We start from the raw sequence: 25,736 nt of genomic DNA, 5'->3' as shown, positions 1-25,736 counted from the left end.
TAAGTTTTAAATTTGCAAAACTAATTGCACCCATATTTTTAAAAAAAAAATGACTAAGTGTGCCTCTCTCTCTCTCGTATTGTAAGCAAACACATAATTTTTTTCACTCTCTCTTATATCTCTGGTGAAAAGAAGGTCTGGAGCGTCAGCGATTTCCTGATACATTGAGGGGATCGAGCGGGGGGCGGCGTGAGGGAGACGGTACTGAGAAGGTGGCGGAGGCGCAAAGAAGGTGGCGAATGCGTTGAGAGAGACACGGAGGCCGATGACACTGTGGGATGTGAGATGGTGGCGGTCGGGCGAAGCTTGCTCTCACACAGCGACAATGGTGAAAGGTTAGGAGAATCTAGGGGGATTGAGGTGAGGATTTAGGGCATTCAGGCAAGAGAGATAAGAGAGATGAGGATATGCAATGACAACGACGACGATGAAGAGAGTCGAGGCGGCGGTGGCAGTAGCGGTAAATTGATTGATTTTTTAAGTTTTGGATTACTTTTTTGCTTGATTTTTGAAGTTTTTGATTACATAAAGAATATTACTTTTTGCTCAATTGATTGGATTATTGTTTTGGATTACATACAGACGATTGAATCAAAATTCATTTCACAAATCTTTAGGAAAAAAAAAACTCTTATCATAATATAATATACTCAGGTAAACATATTAATGTTTTTTCGGTTAAGCTCTATAGGATTCAAATTATTTATAAATCAATCCTATCAGGTGTTGGGCTATTTGATTATAGATTATTCAGACTATAATTTTATCGGGTTGAAAATTTTCAATTATAACCATTTCAAATTGTCAGTTTAATTAGACTAATCTATGAGTTTCAGACTAAATTGACACTCCTATTCAAAAGGCCTTTTAAAATTGAATATTGAATTAAATATAATAATTTATCAAGTTTAAGTTTTTTAGATTTGTTTGAATTTCGTGGGTTTAATAATTGTGATGTACTTTTCTTCAAAAAAAATGTGATGTACTTGGTTCATTCTAAAGAAATTATTACTAAAAGTTTGGTACATTAGTCAACTCTATGTAATAATCCAACTAAAGTTAGGCACATGTATTACAAGATTTAACGGTCATTCCATCCACTCCCTTTCAATTACATCATTCGTTACCCTAGTTTGAAATAAATAAAATAAAACGGGGAATAACCATAAAAATAAGAATATATATATATATATATATATATATAGGGAGGGGTTATAATAGAAACTAACCTCTATATGTTAACTAGGAACCATTTTAGATCCTTGATTTACATTAATTGGACGGTGCAGATTAAGTACTAGTTTTAATGAATTATGCATGCCTTATTTAATTGCTAAAAATCGGAATAAAAAGTAATCTACTAATCATAGCGATAGAGATTTGATTTTAGCAAATCAAATCTTGCAAAGTTACCATGCGATTTGATATACTATCCCTACACAATTTAAATTTAATATTCAATAAAATACAATCAAATCCCTCTAATTTTATCTCGTACAGAATAATTAAGCATTTCATTTGGTGTATCAAATACATTCCATATACAAAAATACTTTAAGAAGCAACAAAAGTAGGATTCTTAAATTATATATCTAAATGTGCTATTGTTTATTGATTACTTGTAAGATGTTTTTTCTTTCATAAGATAAATGCTCGGTTATAATGGGTTTTTCCAGGGCTCTTTTAAATGCGGATTTTTCATTTGTGTTTTTCGTCGAATATTTTTTCATTAGTATGCTTATATATTGATCAAGATTTGCTTATTGCATTGGAAGTGGCTGCTTGCGTATTATGCTTTTATATTAAATCGTAGATGCTTATTTTATTATATCTTATTGCTTAAATATTCATTTGTGCTTATACTGGTTGATTTTGTATCATGTTTTTTATGTTGGATTTTTTCGTCGAATATTTTTTAATATAATAGTTAGTGTTGTTTCCATCGAGTAACCTCCAAACTTTGGAGAAACGAATAAATACTTTTAAACTAAATGCTAATTACTAGAATTCTAATTGTTAATTATGTCACTCCAAACTTTGGAGAAACGAATAATTACTGTTAAACTAAATGCTAATTACTTGAATTCTAATTGTTAATTATGTCACAATTCAGTGCTAAATACTTTCCAATTCTCTAGATTTTAATCAATAATCATTAACATTTCTAAATTATATAGTAAAATTCTAATGTTGTATTTATGTGAATTTAATATAATAATATGTTATATATACTACATGCGTTATATACTTAGAGCTCGGTTTTTGGATAAAATGAAAGTAATGAGTTTTAAGTTGACATTGCCAAAAGCATGAAAATTAAGAACCATTAATTTTTTATTTATTTTTACGGTGGATTTTTATAATTTCTTTTTATTTTTGCTTTGGAACTTTTTTGCTAATTATTGAAACGTTAAATGCTTTGGATGCAAGAATATATATTTTTTTTCTTATACAGTAGTTATTTATGTTTTCGTCGGTCAGATGGAGAAATGAATAATTACTTTTAAACTAAATGCTAATTACTCAATTTGTAATTGCTAATTTCGGCACAATTCAGTGCTAATTAACACTAACTGTAACTATGAAACAATAGAAATAATAGAGAGAGAGTATTAACCGTAACTATGAAATAAATGAGAGAGAGAGAGAAATAGATAAGTATTAAAATAATTTACACAATTATTAGTATTTATAAAACTAATATTATGATCTAAATGATCCCACTAAATAAGGGACGTGTGGTTAATTGAAAGATTCCACAAAAAAAGGCGTAGACATTTAATTAGTTATTTAGTCTTAAACATTAATTATTAGTATCAATTAATCTTGGCCATAGATTTTTTTAAATGAAGGGCTCATATTGGTTCCTAGTTAACACATAAGTTAATGTTTTCATTTGATCTCTCCTCTATATATATATATATATATATATATATATATATATAAAAACAAATTTAGAAAATAAGAATCTCAAAAGTTGCACTAATTTAATTGTTTTTAAAATTCTTATTACTTTATTTAATAAAAATTCAATTAACACCCAAGAATGATAATTTCTAAAATCATAGTATATACTGTATTAATTTTCTATGACATAACTTGTGCCAAAAAAACAGGCCTTCAAAGATTTAAAACATCTTCAATAGTTCAATACACACTTGATCAACTAAATAAATTTACTTACAAGAACAAGAAAAAAATATGCTCAAAGAAATCTCAAAATCAATAAGGAGATTAGGATATGTGGCAAGTTGACTCCAAAGATTAACAACTTACACATATGGTAGTAGGCTATCAACCTCCAAATTTTAATAATTTATGCTCATACTCTATTTACGAGAAGTGTGATATTTTTATCATTTTGATTCGTTCATAATAAATGTGTTGTTTTCATTTTAGTACACACGCTCTTTTAATTTTAACCCAATTTCCACTTAATATTTATATAAAAAAAATATATCTAACAAGCCATTTATTAATTGTCTAACAAATTAAAATTGATGAGTTCATTTATCCACTTTATATCCATCTGATAACCATTTATTAAAAAATATGCCCCTTTGTATTACACTCTTGGTGAACGAGAAGTATGCATGATTTAGACGTCGGCATACATTTACAAAAAAAAAACTATTTTAACTCTATGCCATATCAAATTTTGTATCATGCATGATTTAGGACAAGCTTGTTTCGTTTACCCTCTTGAAAGGGAAAATAAATGAAATGAAATATGGAAATGCCTAAATTCGAGACACTATTAGACAAAGGGTACGTTTTGTACAATAAATCAATAATGATTTCTTACTATTTTGGCATGCACTTTCTATATTTAGTCTTCGCATAAGAAAATCATATTTGCCGGTTTTGGGAGCCGCAATGTTGCAGCTTCTCCTTCTTCTTTTTATTCATTTATCTTCATTTTATTTTTTAGTAGAGACGACCACATACTGACAACATCACCTATCACACGTGATATTATAATTTTGACATATTTTGTTGCTTTCTACTTGCCTCAAACCGTGGGTTTTACTTTTAAGTAGCCTTTGTTATTTTGGTTTCTAAGTATTTTAAAACCGACATCCAAACTATTGTGAATTTAATACCCTCTCTCTAACAACTTTCCCTTTTAACATTTTACGCAGATGAAAAATGTAATTTATATGTATTTATCTGTTTATATATAATTTTTATAATAATGAGTAAAGTCATTTTAGTGAGAGAAAAAATTAATACTATTTTAATTAAGAAAATTAATTACATTTGAAATATTTTCAAAAGAAATAAAAGGTTAACTTGGTGGGACAGAATGAGTTGTTTACAAATAAAGTTGTCAAGAATGGATGTCAAAAAAATAAAAAATATTTTTTGTTTAGTAATTTTTTTCCCCAAAACAATTCATTATGTATGCGCTATGACAAAATGAACCATAAGATTGAGATGACGGAAGAAAATTTGAAGATTGAGTTCGAAAAAGCATGCAAATGACATTAGTGCGTATTTACTTGATTAATATGCATATTTTGTCGTTTCCTCGATATTTGTTGAGCATAAAATATCCAACATATAATTTGTTGAACATAAAATATCTGACATATAATATCAGTTCCAATTTTGGCTTTTTATTAAAGCAAATGATATGAGTGAATTTTAAAAGTTGACTACAATTTTAAAAAGTTGACTACAATTAGAATTTAGAAATGGAAGCGATGAATCGAGTCCAACACGTGGGGCTCGGTGAGGCTGCATGAGATAAAACCCCATGTCAGGTTAGCCTCCTTTCTCTCTCTAAAACCCAGTAATATCGTAATTTCTCCCCTTTTCAAATGTGATCCTCTGCGGCCATAAACCCTTGCGGGGCGTGGGTTCGGACACGTCACCACCTCCCATTTGCATCGACGTCGACAACTGATTTTTGCCTCACTACGTTTCGCCCATTTCATAGTTCCCACGTCTCTCTCCCTCTCTCTCTCTATATCTCTTCCCCCTCTTCCCAGTTGAATGAGTTGATGTTCCATGCTCCCTTTCTCTCTGCACAATTCGTTCACCTGATTGGGGCATTGGAAAAAGTTAGTGCTCTCTTTCGTTTTCCGTCTTCTCAATCGGTTATGTCGGAGTCCGGGGGTGAAGAATCGGGCAAGCAAGGTAAGCGGAAGGCCAAGGCCGATGATTCGGGCGGGGAGGAGCTTCAGTTGGCGGCGGAGGACCCCTTGCTGGTGTTCGGTTCGGAAATCATGACGATAATTCTGAGCAAGCTCGACGTGCGCAGTTTGGCGGAAGCTCGTCTGGTTTCTCGTGGGTGGCAGGCCGTTGCTTCCTCCGACAGAATTTGGGCTCCAAAGGTTATTAGCTTTGTTCCTTTTTTTTTTCTTTTCCAAGCTTGGTGTGTTGTGCGTTTTTTTTTAATTATGGATTGCGTGTTGCCTTATTTGGTTGCGGTTGAGGTGTGGAGTTTGACAGTTTGTTTGTGTGTTTTTGGGTTTTGTTCTTGATCTTTTTGCTTGAATTCAAGTTGATAGGTGTAATCTATGCAATTTGAGTGTATTTGGAGAGGACTGTTCTTCTTGAGTGCATTGTTGAATGTGGTTTAAGGAAGAATGAGGGTTTTGGTTAGTGTTCGATTTGATACTACGAATCACTATTGTCGCTGCTCGAACTTTGATGGACATTAATAGTTTGAATTTTATGCTTTTTCTTGGAAAACTATTAGTTGAATAATTGTATCCATATGGATATTGCGTTACCTTGGAGCTTGTTAGGGGGTAATTTATTAGCTAATTACGTGAACTTAGAGTGATGATTGAAATGAAGCCAGGTCATGCCTTGTGACTACAGTGCTAGAATGATTCTTAAGATACTTTGAACTTCTTTATCTGGTATCACAGTGACTAATTCATTCACATACCTTAATACCATCTTCACTTTACCCTGTTGCTTTAATTTAATAGCTCAAAAGAAAAAATTGAGATTACTGGAGAAACTGTCTATAACAATGTATATGACTTAAAAGATTCACTTGGGACCTCAATTATCATAGAAATTTCTGTCAGATACCATCATTAGTTTTCATAACAGATATGCATTTGGCATAATAGAGCAATCATAAGTAAAATCTTCAAGTTGTTGCCTCAAGGCTTTCTTGGGTTCGTTAAACCATTTGAGCTGAGATGGAGAAATTCGTTAAAGATATTGTAATTGTGTGTTGCTTTTAACTGAGTGGGAGCTTGAGGGAACCTGTTATGTTGGGATTGTCCTGGTTAATCAAACAAAATCTGTTCTTATGTCTGTACAGTTATGCTATTCCTCTTTTACTGCTTATACATCTCCATAAACTGTGAAGCTTGATTACTCTGTTTCATTTAGCTTTTTTATGCATATTCTATCTCTGAGTTCTCTTTCTTCCTGTTTAAAAGTTGAGATATCAACAAGGAAAAAAAGTGGAATATGCGATTGATTAGGAGCTGGAAACTTGGATTCTTTTCATTATACAATTGCTCTTTATTTGATTGCATATGCACAACTCCTATGTAGAATGCAGAATCCTTTTAAAGCAAAAATTCAGCATTTTAAGAAATGTAAAACGAAAATGGTCTAGATAAAAGGAGTGCAACTATTAATGTGATAGTTTGAAACACTATCCAGATGGGGTATTCGGTGACTGTTAGTTATTTCTGTAATATAAGACTAATATTTCATTCACTAATACAAAGGTATCACTAAAATGGCGGCAAAAGATGGTCAAATAATAAGCTTGAAATGATCCGAATAGAAACACCATCTATTATGCTACTATTGAACTTCAGCAAAGCAGTATAGACATGGGAAACCTAATATACAAGTGCTGTGTGCTAATCTACAAACTGACTCTGGACCCAACAATAGGGTGGCAAAGACGTTTGGTAAGGAAACACTTTTAGATTTCGAATGTAAACTGTTATAGGTTGTGTGTGTGGAGTTGATTACTTTGATTACTTATTATCCTAAGCTTGTGTCTCTCACATATTGTAAGGGGAAAAGGAAGCTCATAGGGCTCCATTTTCCTGTTCTCTATGTTTGCTTTTGGTTGCAATATAGTGCGAGGTGGGAAGTCTTTGAATGCATTATAAGGGTTTTCATCAAAGGCCCATATGACAGACCATTGTGTGTTGATTCTTAATCCTGCTCCATATTGTCAAATTGCAGAGCAGGAGTTTCAAAGAAAGGTGTTGGTCTGAATAATTTATTCTTAACTTTTGCATTGCAGAATTAAACATAGCTAACCATGCATGCAGACATGAGAATTATCTGTGTTCTGCTTTTTTAATTTGATTCCTGCACTATGAGCATATATAACTTTTCTCTGTACATATGTTACAATTCCTATGTATGCACCTCTTTCAGGATTTCTTTCTCATATTTAGATCGAGTCTGAAATCTTTATCTGCTTCTATGAGTCGTGGAAATCTACCATCTTGGAAATCGGGTATTGCCAGCCATGGGGGACTGACTGCCAATGCAAACTGGAGAAAAGATGGTAATAAAGAAACATCTGTTTCCTTGAGCTCATTAATGATCCAGATTCTTCACTTAATAACAGAGGCTGTTCTTCTTTGATGCTCTGTACGCAAAAGGGGAAACTGGCAGTTAAAAGAATTCTTTGTAAATTAGTGATCACAGTGATTTTTTTTTTTTTTTGAATTTTATGTTTATTGGAAGTAGTCAATTTATTAGATGAGACAACTTGTCTTGTTTGTGGTTTGACTTGCAAGGAAGGTGCAGGAACATTTTATCGTCTTCTAATACATATTTCTTGCATATTTTTCTTTTGCATCAATATTTTACATTGGTGTTATCAATTTAAGAAAATGACACCTTTCAGCATCATGTTATGGTGCCAATTTCTTCGGACATGTTTACATGGTTATGAAACATGTTTCAGAGAAAAGTAAGTAAGCTTGCAGTTTAGCAATTCTTGTAGGATATGTTGTTGTATTCTGACTGAAGAGTTCAAGGTCGAGAAACATGACCTTGCAATGTCAATATGGGTAGTGATGTTAGTACATCATTAATGCTGCTAGAGATCAGTAAATTTTTAGTATATTCAGCCGGAAGCCCGAGATAAAGAATGACTATGGATTAGTAGAGCCAAAACTATAAGAGTGACTTTTGGATTGCCTCCTGAATGTAGCATTCAGCTTGATCCTTGAGAACATTGATAACGGCAAACAGTTCACCTAAGGAGGGCAATGTTCTGAATATGCCGTTACAATCCTCTTTTAATTGCAAGTTGGATTGGAATTGTTGCTCACTTTTGTCAGCAAGGAGTCTCCCTATGTTTTTAGTTAATATATATTGAATAAATGCGGGGTTTATAGAGTTTTAATTGGTTAAGTACTTGATTTGTCAGGAGAAGAAGGCTAGTGTCCGATGTACTGCAGAGATAGAGGCGTGTTATGGTTTCACAAGCGGTAAGTCTCAACCCATTCTTAGAGCTAGAGTTAATATTGTGTACTAGTATGAATTGTTGATGTGTTTTTGGCTAGTACAAATAGTAGGTGTGGAGGGAATAGGCTTTCAAGTATTTAGATTGTGCCCATGTGTACGGATTTGGTCTTCACGAGGACAGATGCTTTATGACAGAGTTGAGTGTATTGATAGTGGAGAAAAGGTTTCACATTTAGGGTATTATTAAGTTGATTATGGGTAATAAGCGTAAGTTATAAGTGTAAAATTGTCCAAATTATGTGTGGGGTAGTGTCCAAAAATAGAAAGTGCATATATTTGAGGGGCGTACCAAAAAAGAAATAAATGCATAATTTTAAGGGACTGAGGGAGTATTAGGTAAAGGTGAACTGTTTCACTAACGGAGAACTAAATTGCTTATATAACATAAAGATGACCCAGAAGGAAATGTTGATGAAGGCATATAACTGGTTGATGCAACAATGATAATGCCTCGTGATTAAAGAGATCATTTACTTCCAAAATTTGTAAGCTAGACATGTTAGCTTTCCTGTCAGTAACTATTGGTTTACAATGGAACAGAAAGAGAAACACCCAAATGAACGTCCATCCAAAGGTCTTGCTAGCTAGTCAGTTGAGTTGGTTTGCTGTCTTGCTTCAACTGGACCTCTATAGAGGTTTTTGTTGCACAAGGATTAGAATCTCCAACTTCGTCCCGACATAGTCCAGCATTACTTTAGTACACATAACGAGAAGATACAATCATTAGGCTTGAATCTTTAAGGTTGTCTCTAGAGCAGTGAAGGTGAATGTTGGCTGGATACTTCTCAGAGGTTCATTTATTTCAAGTAAGGCACACTGCAGCAACCGTAGATAGTTGGTGTTAGTCAACCTTTGGCTTGAATGTGTCCTAAGCATTTGTCAGTTCATTTTCAGTATCTGTTCCTAGTATGCATTCCAGCTAAAATTTTAAGCCTTGTTTGTCTTTATACTTAAAACACCATTGTGGCTTTATGTCTAGAGTTTACTTAAGCTCTGCATTTTGTCATGAAAAAAAGCCTCTATTTTTAAAACAATAAAGTTTTATCTGTGAACCCATCTGTGTTCCTAATTCCCTAGGTGTTTAGTCTATATAAGAACCTAGGATCGTGCATTTATTTTCAGCACAGTTTTGTGGAAGTTTGTTTAGTTTTTTATTGTCATCTTTTTGGTTACTAGTTTATATGATGAGATGGCCATGTTTCCTGCATGTACATCCTGAATATAAATTTACAGAATATTTCCACTGACTTTTGCTACTTACAAGTCAGGAAAACAGATAAAATTTGTGTCCAATTGATGCTCTGTTTCTTTTTTCTTTTCTTTTTTCCTGATAGCTGTATCGGTTAATAGTTAGAATTAGATTATCCTCACCATAGCCTTTTTCAGAAAATGCATAAAAATATCTTACGCCCATTGGAGGAAGAGTTCGACACATGTATGCATCTTCCTGGATCCATTTGCTGCTTAGAATGATGTTCACATGAATCCTTCTTCAGTTATCAGTTATTTGGTAACTGCTGTGTGGGGGTCACTGCATCTTGTCCATACCACACACATTACTTATATATTTATTGGTTTTAGAAATCGATGATAACTATTCAGCTAGTAGAAGCTCATTACGATCACTATGGTCAGTGTCTGGTACCACTCATGCTTAAGGCCTCCAAACGGAACCCAGAAACACAATTTTATTAGTCTGTCCTATAAAGGATGTTGTAGAGGACATTGTTCGAGGGATAGTAAAAACCACTCTGCTTTATATACAATTTCTTCAACTCGACTTGTCAAAAGTTTGAAATGTGGGCTGCACTTTGTTATTATTGAACTCATTCTAAGTAAAAAAGTTAGTCTAATACTGCAAGGAGGATAACAATTAATTCATTTTTCTTTGTGAGCCGATCTTAGAACCACCAGAAATATTTGTTATAAATGAGCCACCTTTTCTGGCAATTGAATCCATTGACTAACACTTCGCAGTATCATCCTTTGGCTAGTCATCTTACCATAGTAACTCCAATACGTTTTGACTATGCAATAGATGGATCATCCTTTTTCGCATTGACATATGTAGTTCCTAGTTTTATGTGCTTCGACGAAGTCACATGGACTATTAACCTATGTTGATAAATTCATCCACAAATACAGTTGAATACTTAAATTTGTATTTCGACGAATTTATTTATTTGACTATGTAGTTCCTAGTTTTATGTACTTGTTTTCACTGGGGTGAATAAATTGAAAAGGTCAATTAAAGAATGAGCTGTAAAATCGTATGAAATTGATATGTGTCTGCTGCTTAAGGTGGATGCTAATGAAAATTGTGACAAGTAATGTTGCATAGGAAATGTATACAACATAGGAAATTGTAAACTTGTTTTCAAATGTGAAGTTTAGTGAATATGGATTACATGATTTAAAAGGATAAGAAAATTTAAACCAAACTGAAGTTAATTCAGGAATCTATTGGGGTTGAGCTTCAAACTGCAAACACAGATAAATTTTAGAAAACTATTGAAATTTGGTGGATCTTACAATCCAAAACTAATTAACAATTAAACATAAAACAAAACATTGTACATCGTTTCATCATTCCCCCAAATAAACTATATGGTAAAAGATTTTCTATAGGACACTTAAAAGAAACCAAATTAGCTTTCAAAACAAGAACTTGTCGAAAACCAAATAGTACACAAGTAATTTATATGCAACATGTAATAAAATAAGCCCAATGGTTTTTGATGACTTAAGAAGTCATATAGAGCATAAAACGCACCCGATGGACAAAATTTTTGGCGATTCTCTAGCTAAATATTAGTAATATTGCTTGATCGCTTTGAGTTATCATAGTTTGTGACTTTTCCTTTTAATAGTAATCACAAGTGTGATGAGCTATGTCTACAACTTAGGTAAGCATCATTTCTTCTTTTTTGTCGTATATATATCTCTTCTACAACATTGAATTTCATATCATATTTGTATCACTAAATGCCTTAAATTTGTGATATTATTACAAATACATTTCTTACTCTCAACATTCATAGGGACAAAAATGTTCTATGGGGCTCTTCTAACAATTTGGACTTAGCCTTGTATTATATTTTTGGTTTTGTTCTATCGAAGTAGAAGTAATCTTATAATGATATTGAAAGCTATCCTAAAGGACTCCAAAAATGTTAGCATGTTGATTGGTATATATTACTACGATTTTTTGGATGTTGTTACCTGTTAAGTTGGGTGATTAGTATATAATTTGTATTTTGTTAAAAGGCGTAATCTCATTCAAGCTAATTTAGGAAGTGCTAACGTTTAGGTTACAATTTTTTTATTATTTTATAACACCTTTCCAGAGTGCGAAAGAAAATTAGTAGGTAAATAAAATTGTCAATAATGATCATACATACAAGAGAATGTAAATCTCAATCTTTCAAATGAATGAGATGATCATGATCTAGTATTAATTTGGCGTGACCATGATAAGTAATACAATGGAAGTAAATAAGTTTATTTTGACTAATTGAACGTCTTAATGAGTTTAATGGTTAAGTAAAAATATATTTTTAACTACACCATACAATTACTAGAATTCAATGTTTGGTTCACATTTCTTATGGACATGGTCACTCTAAATTGGGATTGTATCACATTTTAATATGTTGACATGGATAGAATTCTATAGCATTAGATATAGGTGTCATGATATTAATCGGAAGGGCATAGGTTCGCATTAGGTCCAACATGATGCATAAACTATCTTTTGTTTACTAGAACCCTTAAAGCTTTTGAAAATGGCTTGTGTAGCCCTTGTAGTTGTTTGTTGTGTGGAAAGATTAATTAAGGGGCAACCGATTGTGTGAAAATATTAATTAGGGGGCAAGCAACAATTTTGAATTCCCCATGGTCATAGTTGTTATTGCTATTGTTGACTAAAAATGAAAATTGAGTGATAGAGGGTTGTCTTATAATGGGAGCTCATAACCACATTTGATGTTGTTGTGCAATAAGGAATTGAGGCATGTAGGTGATAATTGCATGGTTGCCCAATAGCTTATTCATGGTCATTATTGTGCTCTATTTAAGATTGATGGGAGGAAATTGAGGAGGTTCTTATAAAGGGTTCAAAGGGGGGAGCCACTAAGGTAGGATTCATGGCAACTTGAATTGGAGTAACTATGGTATAGACTTTGGCAGGTGTTTTTTCATCAACAACCTTTTTCACCACTCTTATATTTGGCCTTCGTCTACATGATCATGCTCACCCCTTTCTCGGTATTTGTCGGCATTAGTAAACGATGATAGAATAATTCTAATTCCATCTTTCTTTTGTCACCCACTCTTTCGTAGTTTTCTCGTTCTAGCTCGAACCTTTTATGTCGTTGAGATGTCATCCAAGCCTAATCTTGTTATTGTGCTTTGTTGCCGTCAGGTAAGCAAAGAGAGACACAGTATGTGGAGGTGCGTTTATGGAGAAATTTAAAAGGAGGACCATAAACATGAAATTCATTTGAAGCCAAAGTTGGTTTTGTGTTGGACACCCGATTGCGGCAAAGTTTGTGGGAGGCACTTGTCGACTCATAGTAACCTCTACTATAACTCTATTCTCTTTAGTCCAAAGTCTCTAACCCACCTTATTTACCTCAATTGCCATCATTATCAATAACGAAACAATTTTGTTGTCGCTCATCCTTTATCCATTCCTTTTGTTCTCTTTTCCTCTCAATCGTAAGCTCATCATCTCCACTAAGCATCACTTGTGTGGTTGTAATCTCTTCTTATCTTTATCCATTGTTGTCGTCGTGTAAGTCATGAGGAATTGAAGGCTTTGAAGCATGAAAACAACAAGATTCATAGTGAAATTGAAGTTGAATTGGAGCAATTGTGGTGTTGTTGCCTCCATCTTATTTCTTCTTGCTATTGTAGTGGATAAACCATGGGACGACTAACTGAATTTGCTACGTACCTTAGCATCCTCGGTACCTTATACAATCAACCTTAGCATCCTTTGCACCTCATCCAAATCGTTCATCTGAATCCTCAATTTTTTCCCTTGTTTCTATAGATGGATTTAAACTTGTAATTGTATATTCAAGTTTGTCCCTTGTTTCTATAGATAGATTTAAACTTTGAATTCTATATGTCCCTTTTGTCAATTTGTTTTTTGCTAAGACCTTCGTTGGACTAAATCTTTTTCATCCATTAATTATTAATTAAATTTTATTAGAATGTATATTATCAGTTTGAAGATAGCTCATGTAAATACTCTATTTTAATCTCTTTTCGCTTTCTAAGTCGACGCATGTCATATTTGTTTTCTTCCTTTAAGAGCTCTTGGTAGAGCTTTTTCCATTTCTCTTTCATTTTTCCAATTAATAAATTTGGAGAACTTCAAGTTTCCAAATCATTATCAATTACCAAGAGACCGTGTTGGACATTTACTGTATTTGATGTGGGCTTTAAGATTTAGTGCATAGTGCCAACTTTTAGCTTTGGTTTGTCTATAGCTTTGTTGTTGTTTGAAGGTTAGATTGTAATAATTTAAGCTGGGTGACTTACAAAAGTGATGTGGAATTTAATGCATTCGTTTGTGGAACTCATAGAATTATACCAATTAGAATAAGTTGTGGTTGGCTTTGACCTGTGCTAGAAAGTGAACTTATCTATATATGTTACAACTGATTAGTAAAAATTTTACAATTAGTACACGCATACTAAATTAATGATTATTCGTAAAGTCATAACAAAGAAATAATGGAACATTTGTCCTATGTGTTGATCAAAATTGGGGTGGGTAGTTACTCCAATATAGCATATAACATCAATCCCGAAAACATGAATGTGACCTAGTAGAATTTACAACATGAAACATATCATGACTTGGAGTTGAACTCGATGAATTTGATTAAAAAAATGCAGTATCCATGATATATAGAGATAGACGTTGAAGAATAAGTATGTAACTTCAAGTCAAAGGAACTAAGCTAATCTATATATGTTTGCACACTAGATAATTTAGTTGTACCGAGTAAAGAACCATCTACTTGTACGGATTGATGAATTTTGTTTTCTAAGAAGAGATCATATAAAGTTATTGGTGGCACTTATAAATAGCTTGAGTTGAATATGGAATTTTGTCATGTTTTATGCAACTAAGTTCATGATGTTATGAATGCACTTAGAAATTACGTATAGCAACAAAATAAAAAGAATAAATTATAAAACAAGTTGAAATTTAAGTAGGAAGTGTAAATACAACCAAAATTTTGTTTTGCTTAGAGGGAATTTTATTATTGATGTTAGATACTTGATATCATAACAATATATCAATATCTTATTTGTAATGATCTTGATAATGTTTTATCAAGAATTAAAATGCTTGAGGTAGCCTCATTGTATGAGAATATGTTACCTAGATAAAAAAAAAGATTTGTCTAAACAATGTTGCCACTTCGTTTCTGTAAGGAGGTGCATATTTTTTATTGATATTTATAAAAGTTAAATACGATTGGGATGCCGAAGTTAGATATATATCATTTTTGTATAATGCGTGCGATGGTAAAGTAAATAAAATTTTCTTTAGGTTAAACAATCATGGATAGCAAAGAGTTGTATGACCACATACTTGGAGAATTTATATTTGTTAATAATGATATTCCATACGTTAAAGTTGTATTAGTATTGATGGAAAATGTCAACATGCAAGTCTACGTACCATCTTCTTTGAGAATATATTAGAGACTGTCGTAGATGTATTGAGTTTTTATGTGGGCGACTCTTTTTGCTTGAAAGAGAGCTTTAACAAAAAAAAAAAAGTCAATCTAAATAGTGCCAATGGTGGTGTGACCTTTTTTCTAAGAAATCAACTTGTTAAAGTGAACCTTGGATTGAGTTGAAAAATAGGCCATGAATGACAAGGTGCATTATATAGAGCCTTAACAATAGGAGTGCCCAAGTTTGAGTATAGTAAATTGTTTTATGTAAAAATATATCTAAGACCTATAATTAAGAAGAAACTATAGTTGTTTTCCCATGATATATTAGTGCGTACAAGCTGTATAAAATCTTTATATAGCTAATTCAATAAATTATGAATAAATATGATGGATGCAATGATTTGGAAGTGATTGGATTTGGAGTTTTTATAAGATCTAGTAATCAGTTTCATAGGCAAGCTTTTAAATGCAATGTGTCTGCTTTTAGTCTTACTTTATGGGTTTTAGTAGCTACTAAATCCCTTCTATACTATGACATGCATGTGATTATGATTCAATAAGAGGGCTTATGAATGAGAATTGAGTACTATCAAATTTATTGAAGATGGATCAATTAGTGAAATATAACATGCTTTGTTTTGACAAGTTAGAAGATTCTTAGAACCCATGCTTTGGCTCAAGGTCTAACGATAGAGGAGAATAAACATATATATAAAATCATATTGGTTTAATTTGCCATTTTGTTGGCATTAATTTGTTTTGTTACTTTTTTCATTTTGTCAATTATTTTTTGTTAGTACATAATTTAGGTTGAATTGTGTTACATAGTGGCAAACAATCTAAATTAATTATTCTAAAAAGTAGTTCAAGGTGTCATATGGGCGCGCCGGCATGGTCCAACACAAAAAATATATCGAGAAAATGTTTTGGAGGTATAGGTCTGCTCGTAGGTGGTTTTGTTCCGGCTGTTCGCAGCCCATGCTATGAAACATTGGGCTCGCCCAAGTCTGTCGGGCCCATGAATGCTTGCTGTTCTGGTCCTATTTACATTTTATGAGCCATGCTTGATAAATCTATAGCTCTAATTGCCATTAACCTAGATGGGTATATTAGGCCTTTCATTTAGGACTTTACTTGATATTTTTGGTATATTTTTATGTTTAATAGATAAGGTAAACACTGAATTTGCTTCCCCGATTAGAGCTAAATAAACAAATATCATGTTGGATGTCTAATCTATGGGTATTGAAAAATTAATTGGCTATTGCGAAGTAGAGCTAAATAAACTGATGTTATATTGAAATTTAATCTATAGGTATTAAATTTTACTTTGGCTATTGCCAATAAACGGACACAACAAAGTGCTAATCATTATTCGAGTTACTTAGTGAAGTTTATTATTTTGGTCAATTTAACAATAAGCAATGGTGCAAGTAGAGTTTTAGGCGTGCCCTAAAAGTCTATAGGCTACACATGTATAGTTGTTCTCTTGTAGTATTTGGTAAAGAAGGCTTTATTGTTTTTAACTAAAAGAGAATATGCCAAAAGGTTTTTCTTTCAATTAGTGTTGCCAACTAATATTATGAAAGTAATGTCATGCTAAAAATATGCTTTTCTCACTCCTCTTATCTATCTAAACAATTAACTAAAATATGCTATCTAGGGTTTGGAGGGAATATGACTCCCATCAAGGGAGCTAGATCTAACAATAAAGGGGATGGTTGAAGGCTTACTATGCAACATTTTTTGTGACAAATTCACAAAGGTTAGTAACACCTCCTTGAGGTTGGCCTACCTGAAGGCTACAAAATGTTTGTTTAATAATTTAGGAAGAAATCTATTTAATTTTATTCCACACATAATAATAATAATAATAATGATAATAATAATAAAAGGTGTATTAGACAATACAAGTATAAGTTGTATACAATCACATAAGTTAATTAGTGTATAATTGTTTAGTTGGAGTTTAAGAAAGTCTTGGCATATTTATGAGATATGAAGGGCATTCCTTGATGTATCAAAGTAGAAGTTATGAAAAAGGGGTTGGTTAAGAAGCTTAGGATTTTATATATATATTTTTTTACATATTTTTATGCATCATACCTTTTAAATGTAAATTGTAGTAATAAAATAAGAAGTAGACCCTTTGTGAAGAATGAGATGTTAAATTGGATTAGATTGTTTTCTTGTAAACTTTAAAAAGATAAGTTTAGTCCTATTGCATTTTTTCACAAGCACTTTTGATTTTTTTGGGTAGTCCTTTCACTCATGTTTACTCTTTGCTATTTCATGTTTGCATGAAGATTATACAACCGATTCTCAAATAATGTTAAGTGAAGTACTCTAGCATCTACAATTTTTAGTGCAGTTACTATTTTGTTTTACTTATTCATATTGAACTATATTCATAAATTTTGTATCCTAAAATACAATGTGATGGAAAGTGACCATGCATAAGGATATAATAATGATATTGTGAATGCTCAATTTCTTAAGCACATTGAGGTGAAATACAAATTTGAATTTATTAAGTTCGCAAAAAAATGGTTAGGGGGTATATACGTAGTTCTGATAAACAAATAGTTCTTTGAGGTTTTTAATTAGTTTTTGCTAAGCTTCGTGAAGTGGAATTTGGCAAGATGGGTCATAATGAGATATTTTAAAAATAAAACAGGTAGAATAATTTATAAATGTTCTAATATTAGTTAAGGGGTTTTACTTTAATTTAGAATCACAAATCATAACAATGTCCTCCATTATGAAGATTGTGCTATTATATTTGAAATTCATAAAATCAATACCAAATAGGGAAGTTTGGAAATGTTAATCCATTTGGAACATCTCACTACTTTGTAACTTTGTTACGGTGCTTCCTATTTCCTTAAGTCAATGAAAGATTCATCACATATATCTCGAACCATAACTATCATGAGATTATCTTATTCTTCAGGTAGACTTAAATAATGATTTTATTGCTAAAATTAGGAAATATAAATATTAAACTATAATAAAATCTAAACCTAAACATTAAAGAGCACTGAAATTATAGGATTTGGAAGATATAACCATTGTATATGTGATATATCATAGTATAAGCTTGAATAAAACTAATGTTTGGCTTCTTCAAAATATTCACAATTTAGTTGACATCAATAATTAGAGAATGTTGATAGTTACCTGGGCAACAAATGAATGAATTAGTTTTACTTTTAGTGAGCAAGTATAAATCAAAATATATGCTTGCAACTTATACACTTAACATATATGAATATAGCCTAAATGCTTGCACTAAATAGTGTTTCTGAGAATAGGGGACAAAATAAAATATATCATCAAGGGGCTTTTGCTTTGGATGATAAATTGGATTAATAATGTATATGATAGAGTTTTTGAAGGTTTATACGATCGAACGAGCTCAAAATTGTTCAATCCAGCAAAATATTTGGTGGATTAGCGTATGTAGTTTCTATTTGTCTAAGTTATCATCCAATGCACACACCCCCTAATTTAAGATAATGCCAAATTAAATAACTCTTCATAGTTCATTTTGTGCAATGGCAAGAAAGATTCTTGTACATAAAGACAAACTATAATTAATTTCATATTTCTCTTGTATTGTTTCTGACACATCAAAGATGTTGATCCTACATATTATAAGTAATAGAGAAATGGTTGGAATTACGTTATCATGCATTATCCACATTATAGCATGTAAACCCACTTTGAGGATCATAGAAATCTGTTTTTAGTTTAATCCCCTGAAGTTCTGGTACAAAAATTTGAGAAATAAAACATGAAAGTAATTAATTTTGCCTAAAAAGTTGTAAATCTAAGATGAGAGTATATATCATTTACCAGTTCAAATGCCTTTAGGTGCAAATGTAAAAGTAAATAGATACAGTAGGCCATCTGTGTTATTCTGGTTATTTTAGCTGGTTAGTGATACATCATCATAAATAATAGACAAATATGTAGGTGTAAGATGCTCAGTGTTTTCTAAAATAATAATAATAATAATTTTTATTTCTCTATCCAAATTTTAATATGATCATATGGTTATTTTTTGGTATTCCTGATTTATTATTTACTTTCGTGATCACTATGTTTTTTTGTTGGTGTTATAAGAGAGACATAAATCCTGAAATTATTGTGAAAAAAGAAAAAACATCACAGTGCCTGAGGAAGTGAAAAAAAAATTAGGTCAAATTATCAGTGACTCCAAAGAATAAATATTTTCAGGTAAAATGGCCTTGCTGATGGTTGCTTTGGTTCTCCACCTTCATCTTGATTAAATTAAATATACTGCTTCCCAATAAATGCATTTCTAGCAGTTGGTGAAACCAGATAAGTTATGGAGCATGAACCCTAGATATGCAAAAATGATTCTCCAGCAGTCAAATGAAAAGCAAGAGGAACTGGCCTCTTCTCTGTCTTCTTAACTTTATAGTTTGATATATGTTACAGCATCTATTCCAAAGATGAGATACAGAGAGAGCTGAGTTCAGTACCACATATTTCCTATCCCCTGTGCAGAATATTAGTTCGAATAGCATGCAACTCAATACAGTAGTAAATTGTATGTAGATATTCATACAAAATCAATAAATTAGTTCTATTGATACATATCTAGAATACATGGTAGATAAGGTAAAATACTGACATTGCCTGTTAATACCATGAGGCTATATATGTAGTTCGGAACTACCCAGGACATGGTGAAATCAATTACAATATTAGTATTTGCAAGATCTGTGTAGTTATTAGATTATCATAAGGTTCCTATTGATGAGGGAGAGCTCCATTGATATCACAGCTGACACATGTGGTGGGGGAGAGAGGGGTTGAGGAATCTGTACACCTCTGGCTGAAAAGCTTCACTACTGGGGGTGGTTCAAAACGGTCACTTCCTGTAGCACTCTGTCACCATCTATGATGGCTCACACGTGATACATTGTCCGGAGTGTCACTACTGCATATACCAGCTCAGCCATTTCTTGTTCCACCATCTATTATGTCTCACTTGTGATACGTTGTCTACAGTGTCTCAATGCATTTACTACAGTGTTTGGTGCCAAACATTCTGGGGGGCACCTCAAGCATGTTGGAAAAGGCTGTAGAATCCAAGTCATTTTTTTAAACTGTAGTTACTATTATCTTTTTATGTTGAATTTTTGTTCCTTTTTTGCCTGTCTATTTTGTTAGTTCTATGCTTATAGCATTGATTTCTGGTAATTGTGCAACTATTCATTTTTTTCATATCACAAAGTCTAATAACATGTTTGGAATAGGATCACCATAAACAGAGGTAAGCATAAGACAGGAAACCCTGGAATGCTTGAGAAAGAAAAAGTTGGACCGAATTATCATAAATGGAGAAGAAAGAAATAAAATGGAATGATAAACTTAAAATGGATCTTCAGAAGAATGATATAACTGGTATTTTGTGTTTCAATTTATTACTGCTGATTTGTTATATGTTTTCTCTTTTTCCACTGTGATGTCTAATTGAAATAAATTTGTCCTCTCCATTGACTCGGATTTGTATTGTGTTGATTTTTTGTTATATGTTTCCTCCTTTACCACTGTCTCACTCATGGACTGGGATTTGTATTATGATGATTTGTTGTTATGTGTTTCCTCTTTTCCACTGCGATCTCTTAATAAATATGTCTGTCTTTCTAATTGATTGGGATTCGTATTTCTACTGATTTTCCTACTTAGGGTGGTGGTATATATTAGTGAGCTGAAATGGAAAAAAGATGGAAAATAATGTATAAAACAATTCCAATTCCTTCGAAAGAATATCCTGTATGACATGAGTTGATTATCATGCTCTAGCTGTAACGAACTCCTGATGTGTTCGAAGTTATTACTTTTGTCACTTCTCAGCCAGGCTTCTTTTTGATGTTTTTTTCTATGAAAACACACTAATGCCATCCTCAATTGTTAATTTAAATTATTTACGCAGTGGTGCCTTTCTTTTCAGTGTCAAGAGTTATGGTTGGATAAGGCACATATACCGCGCGTATCAATGGCTGAAGGACTTCCAAAGATAGTGGCTACCTTGCTCTCAATCAGAGACGGTAAACGAGTGAGTCTCACTTCTTCCTCTCCTTATCTCTCTCGGAGAGCCAAACGCACCTGGGAAGAGCTTTGTGCGCTTATAATATCATATCGGAGAAATCACGGATCTGAATTTGAATGCATGAACTATGTGATAACTCAAACTAATCTGAAGGTGATGCCTGTTATACTTTCTAACTGGCAATTTGCTAATGTCAGACTCGAATCACTAGGGATGACCTTTGTGACCATGTTTGGGAATTCCGCTTTACAGAGGTATGTTGTCAATTTTCTTGATTTGAACTCTTGAAGTATCTCTGTCTAGCTCTGATAAGAAGTCAACTGCTGATCATATGATTCCTAGGTATTGACGTATCTCACGGTCTACAGTTATTAGGAATACATCCTTGTGCATTCTTATGGCCAAAACCTATATTAGCAACTGTTATGATCTATTGTGTACCTTAATCATAAGGAATAGCCTATATAGCACACTACTGAAGCATTTTTAGTAGACAACCTCGATATATCACTGAAGCCTCTTACACCGGATCTGATCTATTTCCATTTTCCCAGATCCAAATGGTCATGTCAATCAGTATTGAGGCCAAATGATTAACCAGGGAGATGAATTTGTGGCTATATGAGGAACATTAGATAGCACACATAGGATTATTTCTGTCACACCCCCTACATGCATTTGTTGTTCATAAAAGGTGAATTTGTTACCTAGGTGAGGGTTCAGTTCTTTGGAAGTTGCTTCAGACTGAGAAAAAAAAAAAAAAAAAAAGAGTTGAAATTTGTGAGTGGGGCTGATGATGCTATACTAAACTATCATCCTTTTGTAAATCTAAAATGCTATGTATCATACTTAACAAAGTTTGATGGTTTGTGAGGAATCCTTTTCTCAGCCCAGTTTTGGCCAAACCATTCTCCTAATTTTGTTTGATAACTGAATCTAAGAATAAGGGTTCCACTCGTTCGCCTCGAGCTAGCTGTCCCTTTACATCTTAGTAAATTCTGAAACAAAATATGCTCACTTTCTTTACTTATACTCATTTCTATTCCAATTATGCAATGTCTTGTCATAAATCATATACTCAAAACCTCAAGGTGTAATAGTACGGGGGCATTTACTTGTAATGATTGATAATATACACAATTAAGTATTTTTTATCTTCAATATTAGGATTTCACCAATCTTATCTTTCCAATGGGATACGAATCGAGCAAAGTTAGCTCAAATTGTAGAAATCGTCAAGGGCAACCATTAAAGTAAACAAAGGATGAGCCTATGAGACTTACTTTTCATGATTGATAAGATACATGGGTGAGTATCACTACGATTTCTCCAATCCTAACCTTTCAATGGGATATGAATCAAGCAAAGTTACATCAAATTTAGGGAAATTAAGATATTCCAAAGTTTCAATATATCTTAGTAAACAAAGGATTAGACTATACTATATTTATCTATTTATGGGGCATTTACTTTTCATAATCTATAAGATATGTGATTGAAGAATATTATCCTCATTACTAGGATTTCTCCAATCCTATCATTGGGATATAAAGTAAAATTAGCTTAAATGATATAAATTATCAAGAGCCTTGGAATATTCCAAACTTTCAACCTATCTTAGTGAACAATGGATTAATTTATATTCCCTCCATCCCATAACAAATGTCTACTTTTCCCTTTTGGGTTGTCCCATAACTAGTGTTTACTTTCTAAAAAAGGAAAGTGGGTTCCATCATTTTTTGACCTTTTAATTATCTCCACCTACTCACGAAATAAAAGTGGGCTCTATAACTTCTTTTACTCTTTAACCATATCCACATAAATTCTCGTGCCGAAAGAAAAATGGACACTTGTTATGGGACGGAGGGAATACTATTTTCATCTATCCACGTTATTCCTCAGAAGTAAAAGCCCCCTTAGGGGGTGTATTAGTTGTAGAGGTATTCAATATGGATTTTAAAAAGTCTTAAAAAATTCTTAGGTATCCAAAAGTCTATGAATTTTAATGTATTCTCCTTCAAAAATACAAAGAGAGAAATCTCACCTCATCACATGAGATTTTGATGGATTCTCCAACGAGCGCTGGTGCACCTTACTCAAAAATACAAAGATTGTGATTTCTCTCTTTCCATGGTCAACATGCCCAATGGTTCCAACATTGACACGAGGTTTTCTGTCATCAACAATCAAATTTACTTATTCAATGCAAATCAGCATTTTACTAGAGCAAAAATATTTACGATCTCAATATTCATCCTTCTACTCATCCCAATACAGATCAGGTGCTCAAAATCAAATACCCATCCTCACTAAATTTCATCACCCAGAACAAACTTCAACAACTATAACAACCACATGTTAATCTGAATATGAAACATTCCTTCACATCACACCAAAATGCTAACAGCAGAAAAAGGGGAAACATATACGAATAGAAGGAAATCAGAATTACATTCGAGTAAAGGTTGCTCGGCTCCAGCTAAGCGAATCAGAATTACGTCCGAGTAAAGGTTGCTCGGCTCCAGCTTCGGTTCCAGCGGTCGCTGGGCACTGGCCGGCGCTGGGTTGCTCCGGTTCCAGCGGTAGCTAGGCTCTAGTCGGTGCTGGGTTGCTGCCTTCCTAATTCCTATGAAGTCGATGAAAATCAATAAAAAAAAAGTCAGCCAAACTCTGCATAGAGTCTATGGATTTCCTAAATCCACGAAAATCCATGGACTTTTTAAAGTCCAAAAAAATTCAACAGAATCACAAACCAATACACCCCCTTAAGGCTAATCTTCAATAGTAAATGCCCTCCGTCCACGAAAAGTATGACACTTTCCATTTTAGAACATGGGCCCATATTTTTTCCTTATCTTTCATCCTTTCAAATATCTCTTATTTACAAAAACAAAATCACCCTTAATACAATCTCAATCAATCCTTTCAAAAAATGATGAGATCCTTTCTCCACTGCATAAAAATCGCCACAAATTTTATTAAAACTTGTGCTCACCAAAAGTGTCATACTTCTGGTGGACGGAGGGAGTATAAAATTGGGTTCTGCAAACTTGAAAGACCTACCTTAATGCTCTTATTTTCCTCACATACCCTCAAAAAATGTCTTCTTTTTCCTTCCATCTATGCTGGACTTCTACTATTGTTATGAAATTTGATGTTATGGTTCTCATCAATTCATCAGAAAAAGCCAAGGTCTTTCCAAATATAGAATGCAACCAAGATGAATAGAGTCAATCCAAATGCTGCTAGCTTCATATTTTATAGAAAATAGAGTCGGTCTCCATTCTTGTTCCAAGTTGAGCTGATCTTACTTTTTCTTGCTATATACTTATCATTCTTTTTTGGTCTTTCTCCTCTGTTTTCAATAGATCAGTGTTTCTGGTTTACGCATAAACACAAATGCTTATATCTCCTAATTCCCAGAAAAAAAAAAACAGAATATATTCTTCTTTAAAAAAAAAAAAAAAAATCACACCCCTATGCAAAAAGCAAAAGGAAAAAACAGTTGCAGCAGTTACATATATACCTGAGTACCTTTCTCACCGGAGAATAACTTGTCTCTTTATCGGCAGTTGGCGCCGGAGTACTGGCGGGACCTGGACCCCTCCTGGCGAAGCGGGGGCGGCGCCCCAATGCGGCGGTACTTCCACCCAGACGGCAGCATCACGGCGGACCCCGAGGACAAGGTGTGGGGCGGCCACGAGTCGTCCTACACGATCGTGACCGGCGTCCTCGCGGACGGCAAGGTCCGCGAGCACTACGTGAGGATCAACCGGTGGCCGAAGATGATGGTGGAGCGCAACCCCGACTGGAGCTGGGAGCTCCGCAACCACCTCTACTGTTACAGGAGCATCCCCGACGCCGATGGCAGACGCGGCAGCGCCTCCTCCGGCTCCATCTCCATCTCCATCTCCGGCGGCTTTTCTTCAAACTGAAGAACTCTAGCTACTTGTGTGTGTGTGTAAATATGCATGTAGCTAAATCAAGAGGGAATATTTGTGTGTGCGTGTGGATTGTTGAATGTGGATTTCTGGGATCTGCTATTTTAGGTAGAGTTGCTATTTTGAGAGTGGTGGAATTGGAAATGGTTATATATGTCGATGATTGAGGAAGAAAGGGGTTTTACTGATTTAGAAAGTCAGTCGAGTGAAGTCGCAGCCTTTTCACCATCTTTTAATTGTTACTACTATTTTTTTTATTACTTTTTTCTTTCGGTGGTGGCAGCAACAGCAAGGCTGCCACTCATAGAAGCTATATTCGGTGTAATATGATATATACTTATATAACGATTAATTTTATTTTCTAGGGTTATTTAGAAGGTGGATAGAGTATATTTTTTTTATGAACCCTAGATAGAGTATATTTTAACTTGGGATGATAAATATATGTTTTTGTAAAATTGTAGTTATTGGCTACATATAAAGTGTTCGATAAGAAGGTACGTGTGTGTATATGAAAAA

The 25,736-nt window shown here is 33.4% G+C and overlaps 1 protein-coding gene and 1 long non-coding RNA gene across 7 annotated transcripts; one reads left to right on the top strand and one right to left on the bottom strand.

The window, feature by feature from the left end:
• Positions 1–4,710: 4,710 nt before the first annotated feature.
• On the top strand, positions 4,711–25,587 carry LOC130991882 (uncharacterized). 5 transcript variants are annotated; one of them, XM_057916328.1, is made up of 5 exons: positions 5,252–5,339; positions 8,384–8,444; positions 21,178–21,282; positions 21,474–21,530; positions 24,849–25,587. In XM_057916328.1, exons 2-5 carry the CDS (start codon positions 8,430–8,432, stop codon positions 25,209–25,211), a joined length of 540 nt encoding a protein of 179 aa, XP_057772311.1. In that variant the 5' UTR covers positions 5,252–5,339; positions 8,384–8,429; the 3' UTR covers positions 25,212–25,587. The 5 variants fall into 5 exon arrangements, with proteins under 5 accessions (XP_057772309.1, XP_057772307.1, XP_057772308.1 ...); XM_057916324.1 differs by lacking the exon at positions 8,384–8,444 and having other exon boundaries at positions 4,713–5,339; XM_057916327.1 differs by lacking the exons at positions 5,252–5,339; positions 8,384–8,444 and adding an exon at positions 16,391–16,953.
• Positions 19,320–24,948, bottom strand: LOC130991957 (uncharacterized). Of its 2 annotated transcripts, none has more exons than XR_009091211.1 (3): positions 24,811–24,948; positions 23,729–23,902; positions 19,320–23,449 (listed from the first exon to the last, which is right to left on the bottom strand). It is a non-coding gene; the product is annotated as an uncharacterized LOC130991957 (long non-coding RNA). The 2 variants fall into 2 exon arrangements; XR_009091212.1 differs by having other exon boundaries at positions 24,803–24,939.
• Positions 25,588–25,736: the final 149 nt, after the last annotated feature.

The sequence above is a fragment of the Salvia miltiorrhiza genome, chromosome 7 (genome assembly GCF_028751815.1).
Source record: "Salvia miltiorrhiza cultivar Shanhuang (shh) chromosome 7, IMPLAD_Smil_shh, whole genome shotgun sequence".
Classification (NCBI taxonomy): domain Eukaryota; kingdom Viridiplantae; phylum Streptophyta; class Magnoliopsida; order Lamiales; family Lamiaceae; genus Salvia; species Salvia miltiorrhiza.
The sequence above is the reverse complement of the archived record's forward strand: the minus strand, read 5'-3'. Positions and strand labels throughout refer to the sequence as shown.